A 27,415-nucleotide genomic window follows, 5' to 3' on the forward strand; every position below is an offset into this window, starting at 1 on the left:
CCTCTCTGCCCATCTCCACCCTTCCTACCTGTCTGGATGAAGGTGGTTTCTTTAAATCCTTTGTTGTTGGACTTCCATATAGCTTGATTTTCTGATGGTTCTGGGTCATATTTGTTTTATGGTTTAGTTGTAATTTTTTCTGTAGTTGTGTGAGGAGATAAAGTGTGTTTACTGACATATCATCTCAACCAGAAGTCAGGTCTTCTCAAATTCTATATTTTTGTTTCTGGTTTAAAATAAAGAATTTAAGAGTTTCAAAACACACATTAGATAACAGTACATTTGTTTATATTCTTTAAAAATGTTTTTTTTAATTTATTTATTTTTAGAGAGAGGAAGAGAGGGTGGAAGGGAGGGAGAGAAACATTAATGCGTGGTTGCTTCTCATGCGCTCCCTCCCAGGGGCCTGGCCCACAACCCAGGCATGTGCCCTAAACTGGGATTCAAACCTGTGACTGTTTGGTTCACAGATTGGCACTCAGTCCACTGAGCCACACCAGCCGGGGCCATTTGTTTATATTCTTAATATTAAAAACTGAAGTGATTGCTTACTCTATGGGAAATCTGCACTGGCTTGTTACATTCTCTCCACGCAGAGCAGAACATGCATTTTATTTATATAGGATTTGGGGAAAGCATGGTTACTCAGGTGAGACTGTTGATTGTTCAGCACTCAGGAGTGTACCAATTGACATGAATCTGTCCTTGACTGTTTGACTTTCAAAAGTGAGGAGCTGACACTGGTTGGCTTACAAAACTGTGTTCATTGAGATGAGTTGTTGCAGGGCAGTTGAACGGGTTTAAACTAGTGCTGGTGACTCCTCATCACAATGACAAAAGAATCATAATTTCTTCATACATTTGTGGGAACATTTTGATCCTAGCCGCCCTGTTAATTTTCACCCAGCTAAAGGTGTAGATGAAACTAACAAAGATTCATTCAACTACTGTCGTTGATTCTATTTGAAGAAGTTTCATCTGTGGGGTCTGATGTACAGTTTGTATACTTTTCATATTTTATCCTGGCTTTGTCTTTAGGTCATCTGTTGGGACAGTGACTGTACAGAAGTATTTTAAGATGCTGGATAACATTTAAACTCCGAGACAAACAGTATAACTAGAAGTATTATAGAAAGGGACTGGAGGACACTCCAGAATCATGACCCTAGATTTTCCAAGCTTGGCCAAGACAAGTTCCGAGGACCCTCTAAGTCTTCTTTGGATAACCTTTTATAGTTTGCTCTTTTAATCGATTGTAGATTGTTTTAATTGTTGTGTTAATCCAGGTACAACATGTAGTAGCTGCAATGATCAAACGTAAACAAGTCTTTTTTATTATCTGTAACTGCTTGAGTTAAATAATTTAAACTGGTTTGTTGTACCCTTAGGACTTAGGCTATATTAATTACTATGTCAACCAACATGAAGGGACATTTTTTTATGACTACCTGGAGTGGCGTGACTGCTATAAACGGGATCACTATATTCAGGAATCATTTTCCAGAAAAAGTGTTATTCTTCTGGAGTGTATGTAAGAAAATATAACTCACTGAGGGTGTTGGGGAGTCATACTCTTGGGATGGCCTAACTAACAGCTGTACAAAATAATTAACCTTGGTTCCGGGTTGGCATTGAATAATCTGATTTCCACAAGAGATGTAATTATCCATAGTGGAACTGCAGGGCTATTGTTACATGGTGTTGTGACAAATAGTGTTGCATTTTGTATTTCTCATAGTTCAAACACATTTTCCTTAAAACTGAGATTTAGGCAAGTTATTGTTACTATTAAGAGAACGTGACAGGCCATGGTCAGACATGTACATGTTAAATCAGTAAAGAGTGTAACATATAGAAAAATCGTATTCTGATAATCGTCTTGAAAAGAAGCTGCTTACTTATGATTACGTGCTTATTCAAGAATTCTGGATTAATTCTGTGCACCACGTGCTTTTAGAGGCTCTCTGGAGAACCTCACTTTCGCATATTTAAAGGATGTATCTTTCTACTTATTTAATGGCCCTTTTCACTTCTCTAGACGTTTCAGAATGACAAAAACAAAAATATTTTTGAGTCAGGAGAAAACCATTATGTAATCAAAATGCATGAATAATTATTCCAATTAAATATGTCCTTCATCACAGAACCAATAATTTGGAATGTCCTAGGCAGTGATGATAGTTGTGGCTTTTCAACAGGGGAATATTTTGACCCATTCCGAAAATAAATGTACTGTTATTAGTAGTAGTAGTACATATTCATAAACCATTGAGGGAAAATCTGTACAAAATCAATTTGGAAATGCTCAGTCTTTTAGAGCATATGCTAAGTTCATGTACCACAATCTTTTCAGGTTAATTTATTTGTAGATAAAGCATAGACTAAGCACATCCTTCATTATCACAGGGAAGGTTTCCTCAGTGTGTAATATTATGGCCTATTTATGCCATAAATAGGAATGAGTTGTTTCATGGAAGATTTTATCTCATGTTCAGATGGTCATTCTGGTTTTGTCAGATTTTATCCCCATGGGTCTTAAAATCTGATTATACTTAGTGTTTCTTTTCAGAATTTTAACAGGCCCCATTTTGTGTATCTACGATGAAATCCTTGAGCTTCTCCATGCATTTGCTTTATTTTATTGTTTTTTATAAGGACTTACTGTTAGTATTGTCAGCAAAAGAATGTCCAGCCTATAGAAAAGTCTTATAAGAGTTTATTGGAGCCAAGTTTTAGACATACTTGGAAGCAAAATCTCAGTGGATTGAGAAAATCCTCCAGAGGATGGCCATTTACAGCTTACTTTATACATGAGAATCAAAGGCAAAGGCAGAGTTTTAAGGAGGATTACACGAAATTCATTGGTGGTAGATTAAGAGTGCAGGAGAAAACAGAGTGAGAAAATCTCTCAAATTGGATAAAAAGCAGAACAGAGAGATACGTACATCTTTTACATTGGTGGGCACAGAATAGTTAATAATTGATCTTTACATGGAGGTGGTATTTGTAAAACAAGATAACAAAGAGCATTTTTGTGGCCTCATGCTCTGGTGGTCTTGTGGACTGGTTTCTGTGGTATTGCCTTTGAGGCGTCTAGAAGAGGAAATTGCCCTGACGTTTCAAAGGTTTGGTATACTGGTTGCGTATAAGCAGTGGGCAGAGCTCACTTAAGGTAAAGTAAGGAAGCTATAGAGTTGGGACATGACTACCTGCGACTACCTGCCCAGTTCAGAATCTGGGATGTTGTGATGTTACTTTTAGTCACTGAGCTTGCCAGGTCTGCTGTGTGGCCCCTGAGCTTATCGGGTTTATTTCATAGCCCCTTTTTTGTTCACAGTTTAGTAATCTTAAAAGCATTTTTAAGTGCTTTCATAGTATTTCTCATACTTTTAAAGTATTTCTATAATATCTATAATATACTTGTATTAGCATCTACAGAACTTCTTTTACTTTGAGTTTTCTTGCTTTGAGTACGCTTTCTGTATTAATTTAGTAGGTTGAATAGGTAAGTAAAAGATTAAACCCATGGACAGAAAAAAACAATAGTTTTACTGCAGCTTTTTAAGAGTAGATATTATTTTATTTAAAAATTTTTAGAGAATATGTCTTCTTAAGATTTCAAAGACTTCTTAAGATTTTTATTTTCTGTGAATTTTTAAATATTGATACTCTTTGGTTGAATAAAATGAATAACCAAGATTTGAAAATGGCAAAATGATATCAGAATCTATTTAGTACTAAAAATAAACCATTAAAATTTCACAATCATTTAAAAAATTATTTTATTGCTTTTCAATTACAGTTGTCTGCATTTACCCACTACCACTCCCCCACTACCCCAGCCAAACCCACCCGCCCTTGCTTCCACCACACCTTGGTTTTGTCCGTGGATCCTTTATAATCATTTTTATAATTATTATAAATAGCATAATCAATGACAAATCTTTTTTCAGAACTCTACATTATGAAATAGTTTCACACATCACTTATTAGATAGTTGCAACAACCCTTGGGGAATATATCCTATTTAATTCTACTTTTTCAATGAAGACATTAAGTGTTATAGAAATTAAGTGACTTCCCCATGTGATTAGGTAGCTAGTAAATGGTAAAATTCAGTTACAAACCCAGGTATTTGGCTTTCTAATCCAATGGTTTTTTAAAAAATTGTATTGTCTTTCTTTAAAAGGGTGAGTTTATCATTGGTAAAGGTTGGAGTCATTAAGATACGTGTTTTTTGTTTATTTTAATTTTTAAAAATACATTTGATTGATTATGCTATTACAGTTGTCCCATTTTTTCTCCCCTTTAATTTCCTCCACCCCGCACACACCCTCCCACCAGCATTTCCCCATCTTAGTTCATGGCCATGGGGCACATATAAGTTCTTCGGCTTCTCCATTTCCCATACTGTTCTTATTTTTTAATATTAATAAAAATGTGTGTTGATGCTCTATTAACTTCAAACTTTTATCTTTGGTCTCTTACATAAAATTTATGTACACCATTAATGTATATAAATTCACTTACTTATTTAACAAATATTTGTTAAATGCCTATATGCGATATGCCTAAACCTATACTAAAGAGGCATAGGGAATAAAAGGATGAATAAAATAAAATTTCTGCCTCCATGGAATTTTACATTCTGTGAAGGAGAATGATTAATTAGGAAAGAAAACAAATAAAATCATTTCAAAAGTGTTTTTGGGAAAAAATAAGCCAGAGGTCACAGTAGAGAACAGTAGGGGCATGAAAGGAGGTTAGGAGACGGGAGCAGCTCTCTCTGCAGAGGTGGCTCTTGAGCTTTAACCTGAAGGAGGAGGATGAGGTACCCCCGTAAAAAATGTGAAAGCATCTTCCAAACAGAGATTATACTACACGAAGTTAGGGGAAAAGCAGGTTTACAGTTGTTGGTGTGGGAAATAATGTAATAATTAATAAATAATAAAGAATTAACTGTGTTTTGTATGTTCACAACTGTAAACCTACATTTGCCCCCGCCTGTGTGAAGGCTCTGGGATAGGAAAGAGCTTCATTTGTTCTAGGATCTGAAAGAGCAGAGTAGTTGGACATAGCGAGGCAGGAGACTGGTGGTGCAGAGAGGCTAAGCTACTCTGTGCAGCATCTTGTGGATGGACTGTGCTAAAGACTGAAAGGCAAGCAGGAGAAAAATCCACTTCCAAAAGCACAGGCTCTTTAGGCCTCAGATTTGAAAGGTGCTTTTACACTAACTTTGAACTGTGAATTCATTTTTATACATTGAGTTCTTTTCGGTATTCCATGCCCACCCATTAAGTTTCATTTGTAAACGTAATTCCTTTAGAGCCCTGTGATGAGTTCTTGCTGTGTCCTTAAAGTTAGCAAAAGCAACTAACATGACCTGAGTTAGCTTTGAAATGAAGGGAGGGGTGGTGCAATCACTTAAAGGGGATGCTACCGATTTGCTAGAGGTTACAGGTTTCTTTCCTTTTCTGTGAATATTTTCAGTTAATATGCTAACCCCAAATCAGAATTTCATACTTTTCTATTATTCAATTTATAGTACTAAAACTTTCTTCTACAAGTGTATCTGAAGGACAAGCTAGAAAGTGCAGTGTACCTTCTTAAATCATGTGATAAACATATTAATAATAAATCATTTTAAATTATGTCAGAGGGCTAAAACGAGGTTTCCTTTTTCTTTCATATCAGGCATGCCCTTTTGTCATCGATGTCTATGCAGACAAATGCAAGCCAAGAATTAAAGCTGTCCATATGGAGCCATGCAGTGGGCAACTTGAGAAGGCCGTTTGTAAATCTGTCCTTAACAAAGGCGATGCCAAAGTAATGGATGGCAACGAAAATGTTATTGTACATACTCACAAGTGTGACACCTGGATAACTTCCGTGATTGAAAACAAGGTATCAGTTATGAAGTGGTCTCATAACCGCAATGTTTACTAATATTTTCCATCTTCTTGCTTACTCTAGTTTTGTATCGTAATTAAATATCTCATTGCATTAATAATATTTATAATAGGCAATTATTCTTTCTCCTGAGATTTCTAACTTAAACTGGGCATGATTTTATATATATACTTTTTAAAATAAAAGTTTTTTTTTTAAATTAAGGCATCACACAGACTACAAAAACTGGTTGTTAGAGAACCAAGGGTATGTCTGAATTTTAAAAGAAAAACTAAGCATGATGGTTTGCACATCTATCACAGCAAAAAAAGTAATGGAGACAGTGACCTTGTTTCCATGCGAAACCTGGAGTGAGTTACTTTGTAAGTTCAATCAGCTCTATTAACAGCAACAACTACAAAAAGTTGGAAAATATACTCAGCAAGTTTCTTGAAGTTGGCCAACTATCTTATATACAAATAGTATTATTTGGTTTGGAGATATTCCATATATTATGAATGCAAGGACAAGGAAGAAGCAATTTTTAAAAATTCATCTCGATGTCATCCTTTTCAATTGCCATTTTATGTATGTTTTACAATATCAATAATAGATTAGAATAATAGTATGTATAATAATTAAAATACACATTTTAGGTATATACTCAAAATTTTGTTACTTATGTATATATTTTTTACTTTAAATATTTTTTTAATTTTTCAGTTAAACTTAACATATGGTACTAATACCACATTAGTGTGAGGGATACAACCCAGTGACCAGTCATCATATACCTTACTAAGTTACAACCTGATAAATCTAATACCCATCTGACACCATACAGAGTTATTAGAATATTAACTGTATTCTGTATACTATACTTCACATCCCTGTGACTACTCTGTAACTATTTGTACTTCTTAATCCCTTCACCTTTTTCATCCATTCCCCCAACCTCTCTCCCATCTTAAAGAAGACCTTTTAACATTTCTTATAATAGTGGTTTGGTGGTGATAAACTCCTTTAGCTTTTTCTTGTCTGGGAAACTCTTTATGTGTCCTTCCTTTCTCTATTCTGGCTTTGCTGGGTAGAGTAATTTGGGTAATAGATCCTTGCTTTTCCTCACTCTGAGTATTTCGTACCAATCCCTTCTGGCCTGCAGGGTTTCTTTTTTTGAGAAATCAGCCGACTGTCTTATGGGAGTTCCCTTGTGGATAATTGCTTTTCCCTTACTGCTTTTAAGATTCTCTCTGTCTTTAACCTTTGACATTTTAATTACGATGTGTCTTGGTGTGATCATCTTTGAGTTCATCTTGTTTAGGATTCTTTGCACTTCCTGGACATGTGTGTCTATTTCCTTTATCAGGTTAGGGAAATTTTCTGCCATTATTTTTTTCACATAGCTTTTCAATTCCTTGCTTTCCTCTCCCTCTGGCACCCCTATGATGTGAATGTTGGAATGTTTGAAGTTGTCCCAGAGGCTCCTTTTACACTATCCTCATTCTTTTTTTGATACTTTTTTTTCTTTTTGTTGTTCTGTTTGGGTGTATTTTGCTTCCTTATCTTCCAAATCTCTGATTTGATCCTCTGATTCATCTATTCCACTGCTGATTCCCTGTAATGTAGTCTTCATTTCTGACTGGTTCTTTTTGTGTTTTTTAGTTCCATTTTGATTTTTTCCTATTTTTTGTTGATATTTTCACTAAACTCATCTACTCTTCCCTGAAGTTCATTGAGGATCCCTCCCAATTTTTATCCACCACATGTGGGTATGGGATCAGTCCATTCCATATCTCTGCCCCTCCTACCAGTCTCAGTGTGGCTTCTTCTTTATATCCTTAGTTGTAAGACTTGTTCAGCTAGATTTCAAACAGTTTTGAATGATGGTTGTTCTGTAGTGTAGTTATAATTCTGATGTGGTTGTGGGAGGATTCAAGCACTGCTTTTACCTATGTTACCATCTTGACCAGAACTTCCTTATGTAGGTACATTTTAAAGGCTTGAGATCATTGTTTTTTCTCTTAAAATATTGTGACATTAAATGTTTGCAGATCTATAAATACAGAGCACCATCTGGGTACAAAATATTTTATTTAGTTTTTTATTAGAAGTCTTCGTACAAACACAATTAGTTTAAATAATAACCATCATGTTTTGAAGAATTCCAAAGAAAAAATTCAGCCCAACTCTTTACACAGATTTTGCACAGATCTAATTAAGTATATTCCACTGTCCAGTACATATTTCTATCAAGCCAGTTATTTCTAGCTTTGGCCAGCTTCCCTGCTACTATTGATATTGCAGGTCAAGAGAGTACATGCATAAATTCTTAAAGACAGAGAAACTTAGTTTTCTAGAAGTTATAAATTTTCATAAAACCTTAATATAGTTGGGGTTTTTTAAGAATTGTTGGCTTTTTTTTAGTCTTGGGTGATATTTTCATTATTTTTATGCTTGCCATAAATTTCTTAAGATGCTTAAGATTTGGCTGAGTATTGAATCAATGTGAGTATTACATTATTTTACCAACTCTCCTAGTCTGACTACGGGGCACAAGAAAGTGTCACATAGTGGCTGCTTCCAAAGAGTTTCAAGAGATCTGAATAATTACGAGATATATGTTAAATTATACAGTACTGTGGTCTGTACAATAGTTTTACTATATTTGCATCTCCTGTAATTGATGTTTGTTTGGACTATGGAAGTTGGGAAGACTTTGTGATGAGGGAAAGGGGAATGTGTGAGATTTGAGCATGTGGTGTGGGATTTGAAAGATACCTAGGATTTAGATATGCAGAGAGACAGTCTTTAGAAGCAGGGAAAATTGTGTAAGACAAAACATGAGAAAAGGTTAGTATGAAGTAGAGAAAAGAGTGAGACTATCAGCTTTGCAAAAATAGAGAACTGTACTTGGAAGAGTATTAGGAAGATAAATAACATTGGTAGAATGGGTCCAGATTATACAGGGTAGGGCAAAAGTCAGTTTACAGTTGTAATAAATGAAACAATTTATTCTCGTGTCATTACTTCTTAATTATTGTATTATTTTCTTTGCAAATAATTATAAACTTACTTTTGCCCTGCCCTGTGTTTTTTCTTAAAAAAAAAGAGATAAAAGAATCTAGACTTGATGAAATAAGCTAGGGTCCCTAGCTAGTAAATTGCATTATTCAAATGGATCATAAAGCTTTGCAGGTTGGTTCCTAAAATCCAACATGTTTCCCTTTCTGCCCTCTGTGTTTTATTAGGATTATAGGGGTGGAAGGGAGTCACTACCTTACCCCAGTTCCTCTGCTCTGCCATAACTTATCACTTCTCCACCCTCCACCACCTTCTTTGCCCTCAAGAAAAATTCAACTTCCTTCACTAAAATGAGGTAAATGATAATATTTTAGAGCTTACAATGTGCCATACACTTTACATATATTTACACTGTTACTTCTCGCAACAATTCAGTGAGGTAAATACTTTCCCCCTTTTACACTCGAGGCAATTGAAGCACGGTGATATAGATTTGCAAAAGGCCACACTGCCGAGTAGCAGAAGAGCTAGAAGTGAATGCAGGTCGTCTAGTGTTATGCTACCCCTTTGTAGTCATTAGGGAGTGATCGCAGGTTCTTTAGCAGGGGAATACTTTGACTCTGCATTTCTCTCATTTTTCAGCTCCGTTCTGCTTTCTCTTGCTTCCTGTCCACCTTAGAGGCCACTACCTATTATCTCAAGTACCACTTTTCCCATAAGGTCTTCCTTGATATCCAGGCTCAGAGAATGCTTCTGTATTTCTCTCTGTGTTTCTGTGTCACCCTGTTAATACCTCTAGCCAAAGACTTACAAAATGTTTTACAGTTACCATTTTATTTGTCTGTATTTGTTAAAAACAGAACTAATAACTTATAAATCTTTTTTTATAGTCAGATGATAAAGTGATTATTCACATCAACAATGAGCTAAGTAAAAACTGCATAAACAACAGAGGACTCAACATATTTGCAGTAGAAGTGGCACCCAAATCTACAATGGTAATGCATTTTTTTCTAATTAAAGCCTTTTATTTTCTCAATTTGAAAAAAAAAAGCATTTTTACTATTAATGCTCTGAATAAGTGTATATGTGAAATAAAATGAAAAATTATTTTAAGTTTGATATTTGTATTAGTATCATCTCATGCTGGGAGATAGGAGACTTGATTCTAATTCAGGCCTCACTGCTTGGTGCAGCCAGTATGAGATATTCACTTAACCCCTCTGCTCCAGTCTCTTTAAGGGTGAAGTTAACCTGTCACCAGCCCCAAGTACTTCACAAGGTTAAGGTAAAGACAAAATGATGTACAGAAAGCTCTTTTGAACAACATATAGAAGTACAACGTAACATTAATAGCAATAGGAATTTTGATAATCCAGAATGCTTTTATGTATAGTACTTAGGTTTTCTAAGGCAACCTGGAAGAGAAAATACCAGGCATCAGGAACAGCTGGAGTTCTGGTGTTAGCGGAACTCAGGTTCTGACTTAGCAAGGACTCGAAAGGCAGGGACAGACTAGGAGGCACTGCAACTAGTCTAGAGAAGAGGAAAGGGACAAAGCTTTCTATCCCTACCCTTTCTTTCTGCCTACTATCCATGAAATCCTAAAACATCCTAGAATAGGATAAAGAAAGATGACCTTTTCTGGTGTTCCAGTGAGGCTTTTAGAAAATGTTGTAGTAATGAGGAGAGGGTATTCACTCCCCTTTCTGCCACCCTTCTTCATCCACCTTCACAAACACCACCTATCAACTTTTATACTGAAATAGAAGTTAGTCTGCTTACCTTGTTAGACATCAGATCACAGATCGCAGGTTCGTGCCAAGGATAAATAGCATAAAATTTTACATGTTCAGGGATATTTTATATAGGGTCTAGAAATACCCTACTGAAAAATTAGTCCAAAATAACAATTTGTAAAAGAAAAGTAAAAGCTTTCTGTTTTTATATGCAGGTTTGTCAACATGTAATGCCTCTGAATGAACGACAAGAATGGATATATTATTGTGTATATTCCCTTATATCTTAAATACTGTTTTTAGGAAATAATTGCACTTGAGACTATCAGACTAAGAAGAATTATTGCAGATTTAGTCTGTTACTTGTTGATCAACTATAAAGATTAATCCATTTAACTGATGCACATAAATAATCTATTCAATTTGTATGCATTTACATTTCCTGTTATATACTTTATTATTAAAATATGAATAATCTTTTAAATGTGTGGCCTTCTTTAGTGGGAAATCCTGGGCACATTTTTATTTATGAATAGTAAGTCAAAATAAAATTATAAGTAAGCTTTTAAAAAATAATATTCAATGAATTCTACAAAATTCTATACACTTTTGATTTATTCATTAAAAAAAAACTAAAAGAAAATGTGATGGCCAGCTGCAGCAGGTGCCTGTGCGACCCTCTTGGCTTTTCGATGCCCTGTCCAAGGGCTCCTGTCTGGGCCTGTACGGTTGCAGGCATATGGCTGTGGAAGGACCAGGGGCCTTTTGGGGCCCCTTTTCCTTCCTGCTGCTGCTGCTGTCGATGACACGCAGCCCCGGCAATGCCTGCCTCTTCATTGGTAGTCTCTGCCTCCTGCTGCTGCTCTTCGACTTTCAGCCTGTGCCCTCCCTTGGGGCCCTGCATGTGCTTTCTGGGTGGACGTGTTCCACCATTGCCCCGCAGTGGGAGCCACAACGTGCTCCAGAATGTGCCGGCAGCCACTGGCAGGCAGCTAAGAATGTAGCAACAGGCTGGGGTTAGATGCTGAGTTTACTTCTGACAGGGTTTATTTCTTACTATGTGATGGCACAGTAGATAGGTTAACTGATGGGAGTGGTCAATGTATGATTTGCCATTTGAATAAATTAGAAAGCTTAATGGTACAGCAAATCACAGATTCGGAAATGATTTCCCAGTGGAGATGCTCCCTCCCCTGAGGGAAGCCAGTGCAGAGCGTTCAAACCAAAACCTCACAATCTTTGATGTTAAAGGCCATACAAATATGGGTACTGATGTTCAAAGAAAGTTTACATGGAGTTTCCTCTACTGTACAGTAATAGTTTGTCTGCTCTCTCTTGCCAGAAGTTATCTATAAGATGAGAAAAACAGATTGCACTGTGGTAATAATAGGTTGAACTCATGGACCTTGAAGTCGTAGCCATACAGGAGGTAGAAAACTGGAAACAATCCGTGATTATGATAATGGCTGTTTTGCTTGATTAGAGCATATCTAATATCTTGTACCTGTGTGGAATTTCAGCTTCCCTCATGCAAAAGGATTTCATATCCTCAGGCTACTTGAAGAAGTGGTCACCTAAAGGCACTGAGGTTGTTGCTTGGACTGTTAATGTCTTTAGTGAAAAGAAGTTTCCATGAATCCCATCTTGGTTCCAGCTGTATCACCAACAGCATGTTGGAAGACTGCATCTCCGTTCTCGATATCCCATTCCCACCCCACCCCACCTAAGGAACTATATCTACAGAAACTCTCTGCCGACCTCATACGAGGATATTAAAATGTCCTTTGTGCTAACCCAAGCCCTGGGGGATCAGGTGGTACACACAAGCAGTAGCCTGTAATTGCATTTTTAGTTGAAGCAAAGCAAAACCCAGTGTTGCCACCACACTCTGTGGGATGCCTGTGTTCAACACTGTTGCTCTTGAAAAGCTGGGCCTGCAAAAAGGTATAGCTTCTGCCCCAACCTAGTGGAGTCATGCACCTTGGCCCAGTGAGGGTAAGCACAAAATTGTGTTTTCAGTTTGGGGGTGCAGATGCAGGAGAAATGCATGATCACTCCCAGTTGACATTTTAAAACTTGCCACACTTAACATAATTTCCTTATTTCAACGATTGTATTCAGCTCTGTTATCAATGTACTATAGATGTCAAACTTGTGACCACATTAGTAAAATTCATAACAGGAAAAAATGTAAATGTAGAAATAGCCATTTATATTTAATTCTCTAATCAGAAAATATAATTAAAGCAAAATCTGGAGAAATTCATTTTATATTGCAGCCAAAATCTAATCACAACTGGAATATTTTGTTTTGACGATTTTTAAAATCAGTTTACTTATGGATTACTTTTAATGTATTTTGCAATAAGAATGAAATCTAAATAGCATTTAATGGAGTAATACAGTACATAAAAAACTATACTAAGCAATTGAGGACTATATAACCATATCAGTAACAGAACGATTGGCTAGTCAGTGTCAGCTTTTGAAATGTGAATGTCAGTGTGGTCGTGTATTATGTCCTACTTAGTACATGCTAGCACACAGTTTAAGTGTCATTTAGGTTTTTGACCCTTGATTTAGAGATCTGTAAAATGGGTAGTCAGTATTTAGAAGTGTGAATTCTTTAGATGATTTTTTTTGTCTTAAATTCTTTTAAGTTTTAAAAAGTAATGCAATGTGAAGGCATTTTATTGCATACCAAATGATTTATAAATCCTATAAATATGACTGAATATTCTACTTCACAAAGTATTGATTTGCAGTAAATAAATTATCTGGCTGTGTTACCAAGAGCATGTAAGAAAGGCATCTTTGCCCCGAGGTGTAAAACTGCTCTTGGTAACAGGATGATGGTAGGTGACCGGAAGTGTTACTGGAACGGGGAAACACAAGAAAGGAACAGCGAGCACTAAGCCTTATCACTGCTCAGATGGGCCAGGCCCGGTTCCCTTCAGTTATTCACTCGGGCCGGTGGGGAAGCGTGTCTTACAGTGCCGTTCTTAGTCAGTCAGTAGAAAAGAAAGATACTATGTTTCAAGTTAAACTTCCTTTCAAATGAATAAAAATCCAGGGGAATTAGCTACTTAATGAATATAAACTGGGTTACGTTTTTGGACTTTAAAGGAAATGACTTTTTAAAGATTAATTCACTACTGTGGTATTAGAATATCTAAGAAAAATTTAATTCAAGTCCAGAAATACCGGAGGTATAGGTTGACTGTAATTCTTTATGCAACCAAACATAGTTGATGAACACATAAGAATGTTTTTGTTTTTTTTTAACTGGAGAGGTGCTTCCCCTTTTCAGGGTATTTTTGTCCAGATTAACTATAGTGTTTTCAAAGGTAACTTTGCATGTGGCTTAATTTTAAAAAGCACACAAACAAAATCTACATCCTCCAAATCTCTCCTGTGTTCTAGGTCCTTCCTGCCTGTCTCTTTAGTGTCCTCATTAAAGCTTCCGATGAGTTTTATCTATAGACACGCCCCCTGTGTTGGCTTCTTCCCGTTGTTGATTTACACACGTTATAGACTTTCCATCTTTAAGAAACTTCTCACTCCCCGTCTCCCTCTGTCATTATTTCTGTTGTCCACATTTGCAGTGTCCACTTTCTTACTCCCATTCGTGGCCATTCCCATCGTGCACTCTCATAACTTCCTTGTCATTAGACCCAGTGGAGGTTTTAAAGCCTTCCCTTCGGCGTTAGACATTGTTGATCTTTCTGGGACACCATATTCTTCAGCTTTTCTTCCCACATTTGACTGTTCCTTTGCAGACTTCTGTAGCTTCTCCCAATTTCTACATTCCCTCTCACCTCAGGCCCTTTGGATATAATGTTTCTTTCTCGCCTATGGAATAACTCTTCTCTCCACTTTTCTTGCTTCAGGTCTTAGAAAATGTCACCTTTCCCAAGGAGTCTTCCCTGATTACTACCCCCAGCAAGACTAGTTTGATGGCCCTAGTGCTTTGCGTTTACTCTTTGTTGTCACATTCATCATAGTATCCCGGAATTTCTGTGTGTTTGTACTGCTCACTAGGCTGAAAGCAAGGACAGTTATAATTCCAGCCTATGCCATGGAAACCATAATGGATAGGCAATAAGTACTTGTTGGACGGTTGAATAAAGCAGGAAGCTAATTAAAATACAGTTACTTATATTTAGTATGAATTTTTCCTAATTCTAAATAGAAACATAAGAAAAATAGAAACATAAGGGGAAAAGTCTCATTATTATTTAATCCCACGTAGGCACTTTGTTTTTCATGTCTTCTTTTTTTAAAATATTTTATTTATTTATCTTTAGAGGGGAAGGGAAGGAGAGAGGGAGAGAATATCAATGTATGGTTGCCTCTTGTGGGTCCCCTGCTGGGAACTGGCCCACAACCCAGGCATGTGCCCTGACTAGGAATCAAACTGCAATCCTCTGGTTCGCAGGCCTGCACTCAATCCACTGAGCTACACCAGCCAGGGCTGTTTTTCATGTCTTTAAATAACAGGTTAAAAACAACTAAAAAAAATAAAAATTTAATGTTTTCACTGATTATATAACATGCAGTTTTAAATGAGAACAGAATAGACTAAATGATCAGTAATTCCTTCCTACCTTAAAATTCTACCATTCTAACATTTTAAAACCAAATTGGTGTTAAGTATCAAATGTTGTCATAAGCAATTTTTAAATTACTATATTTAATAATTTTGTTGATTTTCCTTTGATACTGTAGTAGGCCTGTTTCTGCTTTTTTTTTTAAGCCAGTGGCCTTCTTTTAGATCTATTTTTGGTGTGGGTTAAATGTGAAGCAGAAACTTAATACAGTACACTAACCAGATTTTGAATATAGTCCAGGAAAATGGAAATGTATTTCAGATTTTGGCCACCAGAGGGTGAGCATATTTTATTTTTCTTTGGTCGGGGGTGGGGGCCGAGGGTGTTGAGAGATACAGAGTCACTGATTCATAATATTTCTCAGCACTGGGTTAAGTCTTTTATGATTTCTAAGCTTGCTTTGTTGAAATGTATTGTACTGTGAGTACATTCGTGCATGGGCAAGCTCACCCATTCTTATCAGAGAATACACAAAAACTGTTTCTAACTTACAAAGAGGATACTGTCCTCTCTTAAAAGGGTACTGACTTTCACTTTGTTAAACCAACAGAGGCCAACCTTAAAAATTCCCAGAGCAGACAAAACCAGTTTAATCATACAAATAAACCTTCGTTTAGCTTATCTTGCAAGGCTAGCTTGACTTGGGTCATTTCTTGCTTATGTCTCTGGAAATCATAAACAAAACTTGAACTGTTGCCCAAGGCTGGTAGGAAGTAGCCACTGAAAACTCTAATATAACCAATCAGTGTGAAGACTAAACAGTCACCACATTCTCATTGTACAAGCTGCTTTATAACAACATATTCCTGAGCCTCCATGTTTTGGTTTGAGTGTTCCAGTTTACAAACTGCCTTTCTGGTGAATGCACAATAAATTTTTATTGATTGTTACTTCAGTAATACATTGGTTTTACTTCCGTTATACTTGAAACTTGGACAACTTCATGAAATTACAAGTATAAGAGCACCTAGAAGTAGCGCTAGATTTACATAGGATTACAAAGCTTATCTTTGCTACTCAGCTGTAGCTTAATTCCTGGTGGGTGGGTGGGGGGGAGCTATGTAATATGAAGGGAAATAAGGCAAATAGAAGAACTCTTTAGGGAAGGTTGATGAGATTCGTATGGAGTGACAGTTTAGGGGCCAGGAACTAAGAATGGTTGCTGAAAGGGGTAAAAGGATTTAGGTTACTTTGAAGTGTCTGTGCTCATTAACTGGCGAATTTTGTCTAAGGAAGATGAAGAATAGGCATTTTCAATTCTTATGAATAATTCACAAGCTGACTGTATTTGTGATATTTGATCACAATGAATTTGTGTGTTAAAAATAGGTACTCTATTTTTACATAATATATTACTAAAGATCTATTTGGATGTTAAAAAGAAGACCTACATATTATAAAGGAGTTAGAGATATGGTTCTATTCTCCCAAAGTAAATATATATTTTTTCAATTTCTTTTAGATGCGATAACTACCCAACATTTTATACACATTCTTTATCCATTACAATGTAACACAAAGGTCAACCAACTTAAATCCAACTCCAGCTTAAGTTTAACCATCTAAAGGAGGCTAATGTCAACATGTAATGTAAATACAACAGTGCCAGTTACAGGATACTAGCATTGTATGCTTTCTGGCAATTTCAGATATGAATATGCAAAACTACTGAAAATAAATTTTTCTGTGCCTTTTCTGAACATCCATCGCAAAAGTTTCTGAATTCAGTCCTTGAAAGAGTTGTTTTCTTTTTAGCAGAGCAGTAACAAGTTTAGGAGACAAGTAGGCTGGCGAATGGTAAGTAGGGGCATACAATTAACAAGTGCCCGGGACACATGGCATTAGTTATAAGAGAGAAGTAGTTAGACATCTCTCTGTTCTCAGGAATAGAAGAGGCTGAGGAAATGAGTTTCATGACTCTTTTAAGGAGTAATATTGTCTTAAGCTAACAAACGCTGATCATTAATCATAAACTAGGGATGAAGGTCTGGCAACAGAATAGGAAGGGATGGTTGGCCGATGTGGGGCAGGGAGGTGAGATTCTCTTGGAAGCTTGAAGGAATGACTGAGATGTAGTCTGAAAATAAGTAATGCTTTGATTTGTTTTTAGTCATGCAATACAATGTATTTAAAATTAAATATAAAAAGGCACATTTTAAAGATGAGTCATAGGCTTCAAATTATTAAGTACTACACTTATTAGGTGAAGTTTGATAGAACAAGCTTGGACAAGTTGGAAGAATCAGGACAATTTGAACTTGAACTAATTTTAAAAGGATAAGAGGAATTTTAAAAGGGGAGAAAGGGAATTTTAGGCATTTTCTGATGTTTCTTACTTCTGTAGGATTTGCTGTAGTGTATCTTTGCCTATTAGTATCATAGGCAATAGGTCAATCGATCATATACTGAGTATACAAGTTCTGTCCAGAAAGTATCCGGCCACACATGGAAAACAGACATTTAGTGAAGAAGATACAAGATACAAGAACATAGGACAGTAATGCCTTCATCTCCATCAAAGCTATGACCTTCTTGAGGAAATCCGGTTCATTGGTAGCAGTTTGAATTAAGCCTTCAGCTACTGCATCACGATGTCCCTTCTGCTGTGGCAGCAGAGTCTATGGAACAAATTTTGCGACAACAAGTTTCATGCCAAAATCCTGTGTCAAAATCTCAGCCACAGTAGTTTTTGGAATCCCCAGATCAGCTTCTAGTTCTCACACTGTCAGTTACTGGTCTTTGTTGATTGCAGCCTGTACACATTCAACATTCTCAGATGTTCTGCTTGTTGCAGGCCTTCCAGAATGTGGATCACTTTCAATAGATTCTTGACCATCTTGGAAGCATTTGTGCCACACTTTTATTTGCACTGCACTCATTGCATCACCTCTGAAAGCCTTCTGATTTAGCCAAATAGTTTCCATGAAGGAATATTCAAGCTTAACACAAAATTTGACACAGATTCATTGCTCTACTTGCTCAGTCATTTTGAATGTGTCAGCAACACAGTACACATGCTCACTCAGTGGTGCCAACCGCCCCCACTGACTAGTACAGTAAAGTAGTCATTGTTCACGCATGTGCATTCCAGTCCACGCTCCTTGGTTGCCAAGTTACATCAATGTCATACAAACCATTCTTGTTATATTAATGATGGCCGGACTTTTTCCGGACAGACTTCATATATATGTATGTACAGAGTGTGTATATGCATAGAGCATTGATTTACTTACTGCATATACAAAGGTGAGCGAGTTAGACTTTGTACCTTTAGCATACATTTTTAAATGCCTCATCCTTCATGACACCTTTCATCTTTTCCCCAATCCAGAAGAAACTAATGTACTTTGTGAGCTCTATTTTAAAATGAATGCTTTCTTTTGTCATGTTTTTATTTTATATTTAAAAATTTATTGTGAAATATTTATTTCACAATAAATTTGACCTTATTTTGAGAGGGGGCAAGATTGTATATAGCTCTATTAACTCACATATGAGTATAACTCCATTTAAACACCAGCACAGTCAGGACACAGAACAGTTCCATCATCGAAAACTCCCTTGAACTATCCCTTACAATCACATCCTCGTCCTCTTACACACACACTCCGCCTCTTGCACACGTACACCCCACGCACACTTCTAGCCTCTGGCAATTACTGATCTGTTTCCATAGCTATTCTCTTTTTGAGAATGTCATAGAAATGGTATCGTGCAGTTTATAACCTTTTGCAATTGAATTTTTTCACTCAGTATAATGGCTCTGAGAATCAACCAAGTTGTTTGTTTCAGTAATTTGTTCCTCTTATTGCAGAGTAGTATTTCATTATATGGAGGTATCTCAGTATGTTTACTCGTTCATCTGTTAGGTTGTTTCCAGTTTGGGACAGTATTAAAAGAGCCATTCTAAACATTCATGTACAGGTTCTTATGTGAACATACGTAAGTTTTCATTTCTCTAGAGTAGATACCCAAAGGTGAGATTTCTGGGTCAGGTGGTATGTAAGCGTATATTTGACTCTGAAGAAACTGCCAGTGTTTTCGTAGTGACTCCCACTGCGTGTTTCTACCAGCAGTGTGTAAGAGTTCCAGCTGGTGCTGTTGGCTCTTGGTATTGTTAGAATTTGGTATTATCAGTACTTTTTTCTTTAGCCAGGCTAGTAGATGTGCAGTGATATTTCATACTGATTTTCATTTGCATTTCCCTAAGGAGCTAAAGATGGCACATCTTTCAGTAGGGCTTCTTTTGCATCTGGGTAGATCTTCATCATGAGGTGCCTCTCAAAGTCTTTTCACCATTTTCATTAGGTTGTTTGTTTTCTTACTGTTGAGTTTTGAGGGTATGTTATAAATTCTTGATATATCTTTTGTTAGATATGTGATTTGCATACTTTCTACTAGTCTGTAGCTTGTAGCTTGCCTTTTCACTCTCTAAACTGAATCATTGAGAGCACAAGGTTTTAATTTTGATAAAATCCAATTTATTAATTTTTCCTTTAGTGAATCATATGTTTGGTGTCAAGTCTAAGAAGTTGTTGCCTAAACTTAGGTCACAAGGTTTTTTCCTGTTTCCTTCTAAAAGTTCTGTAGTTCATTTCACTTTGGATATTCATAACTATGATCTATTCTGAGTTAATTTTTATATGAGTTATAAAGTTTAGGTTGGGCTTCATTTTTTGTCAGTATGAAATGTCATAGCACCATTTGCTGGAAAGAGTATCCTTTCTATAGTAAATTACTCTCGTGCCTTTGCTGAGAGTCAGCTGACCATCTCGTCTCACATACTTGTGTGGGTCTCATTCTGGGTCACCTATTCTGTTCCATTAATGTATGTGTTTTTTCTTAAAAATACTACACTGTCTTCAGTACTGTAGCTTTATATGAGAGGGGGACCCCAAAAACCTGGAATGTATTTGTTAAACATTGTCTATTTATTCTTACATGTGTAAACTTAAGTCACCTTCAAAGTACTCTCCATTTGATGCTATACACCTATCAAGATGTTTTTTCCACTGCTCAAGACAGTTTTTGAGCTTGTCAATTTTGATGCCTTTTAGTGCTTCTTCCATTTTTTGTTTCACCTCTTCCACATGGGCAAAACGTTTCCTTTTGAGAGTTTTTTCATCCAGGGAAACAAATGAGCAAACAAAAAAGTCATTTGGGGTGAGAGCCAGTGAATAGAGAGGGTGGGGCACAGGGGTCATGGCATTTTTGGTCAAAACCTGCTGATCACTCAGTGAGGCGTGGGCTGTACATTCATAAATCACCCATCATGAAATGGGCCAATGTGTTGAAAGAGGTTTCAAAGAATTGAAAACTGAAGCCGAAAGCAGCCTCTCACAGTCCTGCCAGCTGGTATGCAGATACAGATGGGTTTCTAGGACACTCGCCTAGCAGTTTCAAGGGGCCTGTACTACAAGGGGCCTGCCCTCCAGAAGATAATTTTGTGGGGTTTTTTTAGGGGGTACCCTCTTGCATGTAATAAGTCTTGTAATTAGGTAATGTGATTTCTCCAGTCTTACTATTTTCTAAAAAATTTGTCCTAGCTATTGTTCTCTTTTCCTTTCCAAGTATATTTTAGAACTAGCTTGTTTATATACACAGAAACTCTTGCTGGGATTTTGATTCATATTGCAGTAAACACATTTGGGGGTAACTGGCATGTTTACTGTGTTGATGCTTCCAGTCTATGAGTATGGTATTTCCATTTATTTATTTCATCAGCATTTTATAGTTTTTAGCAAACCAAAATCTACATCCTTCATTGGATTTACATTCGAGTATTTTATGAGCTACTTTAAATGACATTTTTAAAATTTGTTTCCAGTTTGTACCTTGTTAGTATATAAAAATGTGATTTATCTTTTAAAAGATTTTATTTATTTTCAGAGAGAGGGAGAGAAACATGGATGTGCAAGAGATGCATTGGCCAGTTGCCTCTCAGACACCCTCATTTGGGGACCTGCCCCACAACCCAGGCATGTGCCCTGACCAGGAATTGAACCAGCAACATTTTGGTTTGTGGGATGATGCCCAATCCACTGAGCCCCACCAGTCAGGGCAATATGAATGATATTTGTGTGTTGGTCTTATATTCTGAGACTTTTGGTAAACTCTATTAGCCTTAGGAGTTTTTTGTTTATAGATGCCATGGGATTTTCTACATAGAAAAATATGTTATTTTCAAATAGGGACAGTTTCATTTCTTTCTTTTCAGTCTGTTTGCTTTTTCTTTTTGCTTGCCTATTGCACTGGCTAAGACTTCCATAATTATGTTGAATAAGAATGGCAAATGTGAATAACCTTACTTTTTCCCCACTCGTAGAAAGGAATGCATTCATTCCTTCACTGTTGGTATGATGTTGGCTGAAGGTGTTTTTGTAGATGCCCTTTATTAGGTTAGGAAAGTTTCCTTTTATTCCTAGTTTGCTGAGAGGTTTGTTTTTTTTTTTTTAATCAGAAATGGATGCTGAATTCTGTCATATATTTTTTCTGCATCATCATGTGGTTTTTCTTTTTTAGACAGTTAATATGGTGGATTACACCGATTGATTTTAAAATATTGAACCAGCCTTTCATTCCCAGGATAAACCCCACTTAGTTGTAATATGTTATTTTTTAATTACTGTGGATTCGATTGACTAATACATTGTTGAGCACTTTGGGGACTGTGCATATGAGGGACAGTGGTCTGTCGTTTTCTTGATTTGTAATGTTTTTGTCTAGTTTGGGTCATAGGACAATGCTGGCTTCATACAATGAGTCAGAAATATTTCCCCCTCTTCTTTCCTGGAAGAAATTTTGTGGAATTGGGGTTATTTCTTCTTTAGATAATTGAATTGGTCACCGAAACCATCTGAGTATGGAGGCTTTTAAGTAATGGGGACATTCTGTTTATTTCTTCTTGGGCGAAGGGAGGTTTGTAGTTTTTGAGGACTCAGTCCATTTTATGTAAATTGTCACATTTAGGTACATAGTTTTATAAAAATGTTTATGGGATCTGTAGTGATATCTCCCTTTCTATTTCTGATATTAGTATAATGTATCTCTCTTTTTTCTTTATCAGTCTTGCTGGAGATTTATGAATTTTATTGATCTTTTTCAGAGAACCAACTTATAGTTTTATTGATTTTTTTTATTTCTGTGTTTTCAATTTTATTAATTTCTGCTTTTATCTTTATTACTTCCTCTTTTCTGCTTGCCTTTGCTTTATTTGATCTTTTTCTGGTTTGTTAAGGTAGAGCTTAAATTATTGATTTCAGAACTTTTTTTCTAATAATAGTATTAAAATCCTTTTGTGGCTTATACTTTATTCCTTGTATTTCTTTTTTTTTTAATTTTTAAATTTATCTTTAGAGGGGAAGGGAAGGAGAAAGGGAGAGAAACATCAATGTATGGTTGCCCTTTGCGCATCCCCTGCTGGGAACTGGCCTGCAGGGAACCGGCCTGCAACCCAGGCATGTGCCCTGACTGGGAATCGAACTGCGATTGTCTGGTTCGCAGGCCCGAGATCAATCCACTGAGCTACACCAGCCAGGGCCTATTTCTTGTATTTCATTAATTTGTAGACATATCCAAATTCTCCCGTGTTAAACTCCTTAAGTTCAGGGATTTATCTCAGGTAGCTAATCTGAGGCTACCTAAGTATCTTGTACTGTGTGCTTAGCATTTCATAGATGGTTTGGATGGAAGGATGGATAGATAAAAAGAAAGTGAAGGCATTGAATAGAAGTTATTTCAAAGATATCTTCAAACTAAAGAAAAAGGTATAAAACTCATTATTTGCAGGGGCTGCAAAATTCAACAATGTTAAGGGAAGGAAACAGGACAATTCACTCATGAGGGAAATTGCTAACACCAGTCTAAGCTACTTCCGATGCGGAGTATTCATAAGTTCAAAGTGGTACACAGAACACTCACAGTATGTTGCATCCTATTCTACACAGCAGAAGAAACAAAGAACTCTGTTTCCGAGACAACTCAGGAAAAATTAATTTGTTCAGACAATGTAAGCAAAATAATAATTTGGAAATATTTACCTCCATGATTTTCTTGATTCCATTTTTCACTGTGCTATACCTGGTATGCTCTCCTCTCTTGTTTTTCACTGGGAAAGCCTCAGGATAGCCTGAAGTCAAACCTTAGGACTTGAGAGAATCGGCTCTGAGTTGACTGGCTCATAACCTTTCATGTAATTAAAGCATCTGTATCAGTTTCCTGTGGTGCTACAAACCAAAAATAACACAAACTTGGTGACTTAAAACAACTTGGTGGCTTAAATTTATTTTCCCACAATTCTGGAGACCAGAAGTCCAAAATCGATATTACTGATATCCCTTATAGTAGATTCCAAAAATGAGTTCGAAGGTATCGTCAGGATGGTGCTCTCTGTAGAGGTTCTAGAGCAGAATGTGTTCCTTGGTTCCTCCAGCTTTTTGTGGCTGCTGGCATCCCTCGGTTTGTGGCTGCATCACTCCAGTCTCTGCCTTCAAGGTCATACTGTCTTCTCCTCTGTAGTCAAATCTCCCTCTGCCTCCTTCTTACAAGGACACTTGTGATTGCATTCAGAGATCACCTGAATAACCCAAGATAAGGCAAGATCCTTAATTATTTTTACAAAGTCCCTTTTTTGCCATATAGAATGACATTCATAGTTTCCAGGGTTTAGGACACGGATATCTTTGGAGGAGCTATTGTTTAACCTACCACAGCATCTTGATTCCTTCATCAAGAACACTGATGAAATGGGATAACCAAAGACATTCGTTATTTCTTTAAAAATGTCCTTCATAATCTGTATTTTTAAAAATCTTATCTTTTTGCCATTTAAAATATTAATAGTTGCATATCAAATATTCATATAAATTAATCTAGACTGATATCCTTTATAGTAGATTCCAAAAATGAATTCTAAGGAAAAAGCCCAACTTATCATATATCAATCTTTTTAAAATATAGCTTCATGAATAACCATTTTACACTGAAACAGGAGTTCAGAAACTATTATTATTTTGGCACAGGAACAAACTTAATTTCAAAGTGACAGACTCCAGATATCCATTAATTTTTATTCAAATAAAAGTTTTAAGCACCTGGATAACTTATGGATACAAATAGAATAGATATTAAAATGGTTTCATATTGCTTCCATATGTAGAAACTGGTCATTTCAGCAAGTTACAAATATATCAAGATTTCACATAATGAGCTAAATCTGCAGCCACAAAGAACCTGTGATTTAGGTTTAACAAATTAACTAAAACGACATTTGCAGCATTAATTTGCAGAATTAATGTGCATGGCTCCATGTGGAATCATCAATTAGTTATTTACCAGCTGCAAACAATGGAAAATTCTGGTAGGAGATTATCTACAACTTCCTGCTCCTTCAGAGTGCCCTCAGTTGAGAGACTGTCTTTCAGGCCCAGTAGAACTCTTGGTGGGGAGAAAGGTTGGGGCAACCATTCTAGGCCTACACTGAGACCGCCTCAGTGTTCTTCAACATGGATTGATCCACCATCACTTACACCACCAGATAAAACATTGAGTGTACTTATAACAATGTAATAATACATGCCTTTATCGTATGCCGTATAGGTGCTTTCTAAGGCTTTGTCTATATGTTGTTATGAATTACTTTTCCATATTTTTTATTTTGATAATCGGTTTATGAGCCACATAATAGCTGTTTGATGGCTCCTGCTCACCATCCACTGCATCCAGGGTAAATTCCCTGTCTTTTTCATTATAAATTCCATGTGCCCGCCATTTGTCATTTGTTACAGTCATCAAAGTTTGATATCTTATGGTAAACACACTTCTTGAAATCATTATGGTTGGAATGCAAATAATTTGTGAAGAGTGAAGATAAAGTTGTCTCTAATGAACAGTGTGTTTGGAAATGGGATTTGATCAACTGTTGTGCATTGATCTGGTCAGAATTTAATCTACCTCCCACTTACACACATTGGTATGTTTAGGCCAAGAAATCATTCAAGACACACAGAATTGCCAACTGCTTGTTCTTTGACCTAGATCAAATCTAACAAAATTCTAAATAATTTGGCTTGGAGGAAGGCTCCTTAATATAACTAAGTTATATTAATAACTTGCTGAAGAAGTAAATCTTTCTTGCCTTTGAACATAACCTAATAGATTTAAACTTGGGTTTATAGAAGGCTGGATGACATATAAAGAAATGCATCTAAATCTTTTTCATGCTGGATTGATGTTTCTAAACAAATTCTCTCGCAAGGTAGAAAAGTCCAGTTTTTTCACATTGTAGTTCCTGGACTGAATGGTGGAGTGTCTGAGAACTTGGTGTTGACCTTCTGTTCCTGCACTCTGTATTCTCCTGCTAGGTGATCTCATTCACTCTGGTGTTTTCAAATGCCATCTATATGCTAATGGATTATAAATTCATCCCATGACCAGGTCTCTTTTTTAAGCTCTCGACTTTTGTTATCTGATAGCTTATTTCTGCACCTCCACTTGAAGGCATGCCAGGCACCTCGAACCTTCACACGTCTAAAAATTCATGGATCATTCCATACTGCCTCCCATCTCCACACTTTTTACCATAGTTCCAGTTCCAGATTGCTAGGAGACAGGACTCCTTTTCACTTGCCCTATACATATAATCTATCAGCAAGTCTTGTTGACTCTACTTTCTGAAAATATCTTGAGTCTGTTCACTTCTATCCATCTCCATTGGGTGGATATTCAATCAACTACAATATACCAGTTTCCCACCCACCTGTCTGGCTTCACTTCATCCACTTTTTCCCTTTCATTCATTCACAGAGCAACCAGAGGGATCTCTTCAAAATGCTATTAGGATCGCAGTATTCCTCTGTTTCAAACCCTTTTGGCATGCTACATCAAGTATGGAACTTAAAGACATTATGCTAAGTAAAATAAGCCAGGCACGGAAGGACAAAAATTGTATGATTCCACTTATGTGAGAACAGAAGAGTCCAATTCCTAGACAGAAAGCAGAATGGTGGTTCCTAGGGGATGAGGGAGGGAGAGGTGGGGGGTTAGTGTTTAATGGGTACCAAGTTTCAGTTTGGGATGATAGAAAAGTTCTGGAGATAGTGGTAATGGTTGTACACGATGTGAGTGTACTTAAAGCCACTGAATACCTTTAAAGTGGTTGAAGTGGTAATTTTTGTATTATATATATTTTACCTCAATAAAAAACCCTGTGGTTGTCCATTGCTGTATGGTAAGGACTGCAGTGCTTGACACCACCCAGAAGGCCTGATGTGGTCGCTACACTGGCTGCCTTTTCAATCTTCAAAGCCACTGAGTTTCCCTCTTACTTCAAACCTCCCCTCTAATGTTCCCTCCCCTGGAATGCAATGCTCCCCTTTTCACTAGACCACTCCTCCTCCTCCTTCCAGTCCTCAGCTTATGCATCTTCCTCCACAATATTTTCCCTGACTCGCTCCAATGATAGACCCTCCTACTTACGTTCTTACATCACCTGTACTTCCTTGCAGCACTATCACGATTACAATTTATTACTCATTATCCATTCCCTTCAATATATAGCAAGCTCTGTGAGACCGAAGACCATTCTGACTTGTTAACCTATCACTTTTTAAAGAGCTGGTGCTTTGTAGGAGTTCAAAACATATTTGTAGAGTGAACATGAATGAACCAATTTGTGAATACACGAATACTAGTTAAAGTTTAGGGATAACTTAATGAATTTAAAATTACTGCTTAAAAGTACTAAAAAGAAATAAATAATGCATTTTTACTTAACAGCACAATACAAATTCCCTATAGAAAACATGGAAAAATTTTAAAAAACCATAAAGGAAATAAAAATTACCCTATTTCACAAACCAGAGGTAATTGTTATATATGTTGATATATTTCCTTCTAGTCCTTTGCATGTGTATGTTTCATAAAGAAATAAAACTATCAGCCCTGGCTGATGTAGCTCAGTGGATTGAACACAGGTGTGCGAACCAAAGGGTCACCAGTTCAATCCCTACTCAGGGCACATGCCTGGGTTGTGGGCCAGGTCCCCAGCAGGGGATGTGTGAGAAGCAGCCCACACATTGATGTTTCTCTCCCTCTCTTTTGCTTTCCCTTCCCCTTTCTCTAAAAATAAATATATAAAATCTTTAAAAAAACACTCAA

At 36.7% G+C, this 27,415-nt stretch overlaps 1 protein-coding gene and 1 pseudogene across 2 annotated transcripts in view; both read left to right on the forward strand.

Annotated features, from left to right (window-relative positions):
* EFCAB7 (EF-hand calcium binding domain 7) overlaps positions 1-11,087 on the forward strand; it is a 55,828-nt gene extending 44,741 nt beyond the window's left edge. The window contains exons 12-14 of one of the 2 annotated variants that reach the window (XR_008389705.1): positions 5,695-5,904; positions 9,138-9,265; positions 9,801-9,872. Coding sequence is in view for 1 of the 2 variants with exons in the window: in XM_053655508.1 (XP_053511483.1) it covers positions 5,695-5,904; positions 9,801-9,908; positions 10,865-10,939 (393 nt within the window). In the remaining variant the exon portion in view is untranslated. Of the gene's footprint in view, positions 1-5,694; positions 5,905-9,137; positions 9,266-9,800; positions 9,909-10,864 lie in introns of those variants that run through there. The other variant, XM_053655508.1, reaches the window with a different exon arrangement.
* A 301-nt stretch (positions 11,088-11,388) lies between these two features.
* Positions 11,389-12,406, forward strand: LOC119042507 (glycerophosphodiester phosphodiesterase 1-like; annotated as a pseudogene).
* Positions 12,407-27,415: the final 15,009 nt, after the last annotated feature.

This window comes from Artibeus jamaicensis, unplaced genomic scaffold (assembly GCF_021234435.1).
Source record: "Artibeus jamaicensis isolate MK-2021 breed Jamaican fruit bat unplaced genomic scaffold, CSHL_Jam_final scaffold_1019, whole genome shotgun sequence".
NCBI lineage: Eukaryota > Metazoa > Chordata > Mammalia > Chiroptera > Phyllostomidae > Artibeus > Artibeus jamaicensis.